Below are 5,938 nucleotides of genomic sequence, written 5' to 3'. Positions count from 1 at the left end.
CAATAAAAAAAAATTGACCTCATACATAGAGAAAAGGGTAGCTTTATCATTTCATAAGAAAAAAATTATAGTAAATATATTAATTCAGGAAAACTTGGCTTATTACGCAAATCGGGCCTTGAATAGTAGGCTGAGAAGTGAGTTCTGGCTACTAGGTACGACATATATATATATATATATATATATATATATATATATATATATATATATATATATATATATATATATATATATATATATATATATATAATGTCGTACCTAGTAGCCAGAACGCACTTGTTTGCCTACTATGCAAGGCCTGATTTGCCTAATAAGCCAAGTTTTCATGATTTAATTGTTTTTCGACTACCTAACCTAACTTTTTCGGCTACCTAACCTAACCTAACCTATAAAGATAGGTTAGGTTAGGTTAGGTAGGGTTGGTTAGGTTCGGTCATATATCTACGTTAATTTTAACTCCAATAAAAAAAAATTGACCTCATACGTAATGAAATGGGTAGCTTTATCATTTCATAAGAAAAAAATTTAAGAAAATATATTAATTCAGGAAAACTTGGCTTATTTGGCAAATCGTGCCTTGCATAGTAGGCTGAGAAGTGCGTTCTGGCTACTAGGTACGACATATATATATATATATATATATATATATATATATATATATATATATATATATATATATATATATATATATATATATATTATTAATTGATAAAGTTTTTTATTATATTATATATAAGATTTAATTTAGATGGTTGATTCACTCATTGTTGAAAAGAAAGACACTAACTCTCATGGGTCGTGTGTTACTTGGCTCGGGCTGCAACCATGGAGCCTGAGCAAAGAAACTATCCTAGAGCCCTACCAAACAAACAAACAACCCCTGGAGCATGACCATGCTTGAACCTGAAGCCCACCATGTACAACCAGATGGTTAACAACCACACCCCCGGAGCTCGTCCAGTCACACCCCCGGAGCCCGTCCAGTCACACCCCCGGAGCTCGTCCAGTCACACCCCCGGAGCTCGTCCAGTCACACCCCCGGAGCTCGTCCAGTCACACCCCCGGAGCTCGTCCAGTCACACCCCCGGAGCTCGACCAGTCACACCCCCGTAGCTCGACCAGTCACACCCCCGGAGCTCGACCAGTCACACCCCCGGAGCTCGTTCAATCACACCCCCGGAGCTCGACCAGTCACACCCCCGGAGCTCGACCAGTCACACCCCCGGAGCTCGACCAGTCACACCCCCGGAGCTCGACCAGTCACACCCCCGGAGCTCGACCAGTCACACCCCCGGAGCTCGACCAGTCACACCCCCGGAGCTCGACCAGTCACACCCCCGGAGCTCGACCAGTCACACCCCCGGAGCTCGACCAGTCACACCCCCGGAGCTCGACCAGTCACACCCCCGGAGCTCGTCCAGTCACACCCCCGGAGCTCGACCAGTCACACCCCCGGAGCTCGTCCAGTCACACCCCCGGAGCTCATCCAGTCACACCCTCGGAGCTCGACCAGTCACACCCAGCGGAGTCCCACAGGGCTCTGTACTTGGATCCATCCTGTTTCTGATATATATAAACGATCTTCCAGAAGGTATAGACTCATTCCTCTCAATGTTTGCTGATGATGCACAAATTATGAGAAGAATCAAGACAGATGAAGATAGACAGAGACTACAGGACGACCTGGACAAACTGAAGGAATGGTCTAGAAAATGGCTACTAAAGTTTTCTCAGGAAGGTGTAAAGTAATGAAATTATGCGAAAGGAGCAGGAGGATGAACACAAGGTATCATCTGGGAGGTAAAATCCTTCAAGAGTCCAATAAACAGAAAGATCTCGGGGTTGATATCACACCGAACCTGTCCCCAGAAGCCCACATCAAAAGGATATAATGAGCGGCATATGCTAGATTGGCCAACATAAGAGCTGTCTTTGGAAACGTGTGGAAGGAATAGTTTAGGACCATATATACCACTTATGTCAGACTAATCCTCAGTCCAAGAACTGAGATGTAAGAGTTACGAGGAAAGGCTGCGGGAGCTAAACCTCACGTCCCTGGAAGACAGAAGAGTAAGGGGAGACATGATCACCAGCTACAAAATTCTCAGAGGAATTGACAGGGTGGACAAAGACAAACTATTTAGCATGAGTGGAATTAACACGAACAAGAGGACACAGGTGGAAACGTAATACGCAAATGAGCCACAGAGACATTAGAAAGATTTTTTTCAGTGTCAGGGTAGTTAACAAATGGAATGCATTAGGCAGTGATGTGGTGGAGGCTGACTCCATACACAGTTTCAAATATAGATATGATAGAGCCCAGTAGGCTCAAGAAACTGTACACCAGTTGATTGACAGTTGAGAGGCGGGACCAAAGAGCCAGAGCTCAACGCCCGCAAGCTCAAATAGGTGAGTACTCACACATCCACAGGAAGCAACCCGTAGCAGCTGTCTAATTCCCAGGTAGCTATATAATGCTAAGTGAACAGGTGCATCAGGGTGAAAGAAACTGCCCATTTGTTTCAGCCTCGGCCGGGAATCGAGCCCAGGCCCTTAGGACTACGACCCCAGAGCGTTGTCTACTCAGCTGCGAGGGCGCCATATGTATCCATATACATAGGTCTAACTGCTGATCCAACCCAATGTGCAACCACACAACATAAAACTCCTGAGCACACGTATTTACCGATAGGTGAACAGAGGCATTAGGTAAAAGGAAACGTGCCGAATAATTTCTGTCCTACCCGGGGAATCGAACCCGGATCCCAAACTATGAATCGAGAACGAAGGCAACTGTGCTAGGAGACCCTATAATACTATAAGGGGGAAGAGGGACATTTGGTAGTAGAGGGGATCTCTTATATAATTCCTATACCGGGTTGTGGGGTGGGGAAACACAGCATGCATAGGATATAACATTATAGGATCGGGTTATAGTATTGGGAGTCACGGGTGGGAAATGGATTTTTGCTAAGGGACCGGATTGGGGGTCTTTGATATATTGGTTGGTTTTGGAAAGGGGTATTTTTTAATGGTTGGGATGGGGGAGACATTGAGTAATTGATTTTGTTCATGTATTATGCACCCCTTTAATTACTCGTCCCGTGGACTGTAGTGGGAAAAGGTTTACCTGAGTTTACCTGAAAGCCTCTATCACTAGTGCCTCGACGAGGACAGGAAGCCGGTGGCTTGTTGAAGGTCCCCCCCCCCATTTGCCTTAATGATCTTTTCCAGCTATACTTTAAAGGTTAACAGAGTTTTGGCATTTACGGCTTCGGGGGGGGGGGGGGGGGGAGGCGGTTCCATGGGTTAATAACCCTGTGGGTGAAAAAGCATCTCCTGTTCTCAGGTCTACATTGTTGCTTGTTGAGCTTGAAACCGTTGCTCCTTTTTTCTGTTGACCTTTTGAAGGAATTTTGACCTTTTGACCTGAAAACACCTGACCTTTTGAAGAATTTTTTCGGATTAACATCCTCCTACTTAATTGTTCGGTATTTTTAAAAGTTTCAGTAAGATCCGCCCTGTCATGCCTGGTTTGTAGTGTTGTTATCACGTTCCTGATACGTGAGTTGATTTAACTCTGGAATGATTTTTGTTGACCGGTGTTGCACTTTCTTCAGAGCTGTCATCTTCTGAAGATGAGGTCTTGATGCTTTGATATAGTAATCCAAATGGGGGCGCACCAGCGATTTATACAATTGAATCACTACCTTCTTTTCGGTAGATTATATAGGACAACCTATATAAATTCATTTGACTAAGCAAGTTAATTGCAGTTTTTATAAGCACAGTTACACAGGTTAATGTATATATAATAAGTCTTTTATGACACAATTGGTCCAAGAACAGTTTCTAAGCCGAGCAACTTACATCGAATGAATTGAACATATATAGTTATAAATAAATAAATATATGTTTATTATAGTAAAAGTATATACATACATACAAGACGAGTTACAAACAGTGTTGGATTTCTAGATCTAGTACATACTATGCCTAAAGCCACTACTAATATGCACAGCGATTCGGGGAAATTAGTTTATTAGAGGTGGTTAATGGTTGGGGGAGCAGGTTGAGGGTCATGGGGATTCTGGGCCATGTAGTGGGGGTCGAAGTCCTAATTGTTTAGTTGAATGAGCGTAAGGGGTAAGGGGGGATTAATTTCCCAAGAGATGTGGGTGTGCGCCATGAGGGAGGTGGAGCCTCCTGGCGGCGGCGGGAAGAAGCTCAGTTCAAAAACAAACCATGGCGCCTCGCAGGAAAGGACTCACCGACTCGCCCAAGACTCCTAACAATTTCGAGTACCTAAAGAGCCTCGGCGACTTTAAAAAAACGATCAGGAGACGAGACACTCTCAAGTCCCTCAAGTCTGGCAAGGTGCGTCGCTTTCTTCACTGTTTAATGTAAAAGGTTGGGTGGGTGTCTTCAAGACGATGCCCTGACAGCTGCTGTTCTCAACCACCTGGCGCTCCTCTCACTGCATATTGTCCAGTCATGTCATTACCTTTATGTAGACATTGAGTGATGAACTTAAAGTTTAAAGACACATGAATTTGGTTCAGTCATCAAGGTTTATTGAGAGGGCTCAAACGTTTAAGTAGATTCCTGAAGGCTCATGTAGTATAGTTGTGTACTGTAGGTCCAACTGGGGCATCACGGGCTCAATCCTCGCCCAGGACAGACTCAGTTGGGAACGTTCCTCTTTACCTGGTGCTTCTGTTCACCTAGTAGTAAAATAGGTACCTGAGAATGAGGCAGTTGTTGAGGATCGCATCTTAAGAAAGATCGGTAGTTAGTCAATGGTGGCTCTCGTTTAAGTACAATACAGGCTTCCTGTACAAGACAACGGGAGTTATGGGTTACCCCACAGCAGACGTGTCTCCAAGAAATTACCCCGTAACTTCACACAATTATCACTCTTTATAAGCTCTTAACTTGTCTATTATTGAGGGAAGGCTGGTCACAAGGCAGGCTGCCGGAGTAGCAACACTCTTGGAATTATCAACAGGTGTTGGTCCACTCTTTCCTTCCAAGATACTGTCTGATTTTAAACCATAATACAGTAATCATAAATATGAATAATATTTATTTAATAAATATACAAGTGCATTAGTTATATGAATTGCATTCATTAAAGGCATCATATTACAATATTTTTATAAGGTTACTAATTACATGGTGTTTTGGGCACTCTTAAAACTACCAAATTAGACAAGTCTTAGATAGATTCGAGTTATAAACATTGTATTACTAATACAGTAGTTGAATTGTATTGAATTTAAGTGATTAAAAAGTGAAATTAGTGCAAGTTTACTATTAACAGGCAAGTAACTACCGTACAAATACCTCAAAATAATCTTAAAAATATATATTTGATCATTCCATTTTTTTTATTAGTACTGTATGTAGAATATTAGCAGAATTAACAATTAGAATTAGAAAAATGGGTTCACATATTTTAATTTTATGGCTTTAATGTTAAATATTGGTTGTAAAGAGGAAAAATTATTTCAATGATATAAATGTAGTACAGTACAGTATTTTGAAGCCAAAATAACAGTAAACACAGTTGGCTTATATTGGATGTTGGAGATATCCAGTATGGTACTTGGTGTGGTGGGTATACCAATTACTACACAATGTTTACCTGAGGGCCACTAATACTAGTCGCCTCGACGAGGACACGCAGCAGGTGGCTTGTCAAAGGTTCCCCCATTTGCCCTCATGATGTTTTCCAGCTGTATTTTAAAACCCAGCAGAGTTTTGGGGTTTGTTGGCTTCAGTGGTTAGGCAGTTCCACAGGGTTACAACCCTATTGGTGAAAAAGTATCTCTTGTTTTCAGTCCTACATTGTGGCTTGTTGAGCTTGAACCTGTTGCTCCTCGTTTGTGTTACATCTACCCTTTTGAAGAAATTGTCCGGATCAATATCCTCC

General features: G+C 42.5%; 1 protein-coding gene across 1 annotated transcript; it reads left to right on the top strand.

Moving 5' to 3' along the window:
• The first annotated feature begins 748 nt into the window (after nt 1-748).
• On the top strand, nt 749-1,567 carry LOC138349931 (opioid growth factor receptor-like). Its single transcript, XM_069299926.1, has 2 exons — nt 749-798; nt 928-1,567. Exons 1-2 carry the CDS (start codon nt 749-751, stop codon nt 1,565-1,567), a joined length of 690 nt encoding a protein of 229 aa, XP_069156027.1.
• The last annotated feature ends 4,371 nt before the right edge of the window (nt 1,568-5,938 follow it).

Source organism: Procambarus clarkii, chromosome 43 (genome assembly GCF_040958095.1).
Source record: "Procambarus clarkii isolate CNS0578487 chromosome 43, FALCON_Pclarkii_2.0, whole genome shotgun sequence".
Lineage (NCBI taxonomy): Eukaryota > Metazoa > Arthropoda > Malacostraca > Decapoda > Cambaridae > Procambarus > Procambarus clarkii.
The sequence above is the reverse complement of the archived record's forward strand: the minus strand, read 5'-3'. Positions and strand labels throughout refer to the sequence as shown.

Coding starts and splice junctions, on each gene's coding strand:
- LOC138349931 (XM_069299926.1), top strand. CDS start 749: ATGGTTGATTCACTCATTGTTGAAAAGAAAGACACTAACTCTCATGGG. Junction 799..927: donor GACACTAACTCTCATGGGTC/GTGTGTTACTTG, acceptor ATGTACAACCAG/ATGGTTAACAACCACACCCC.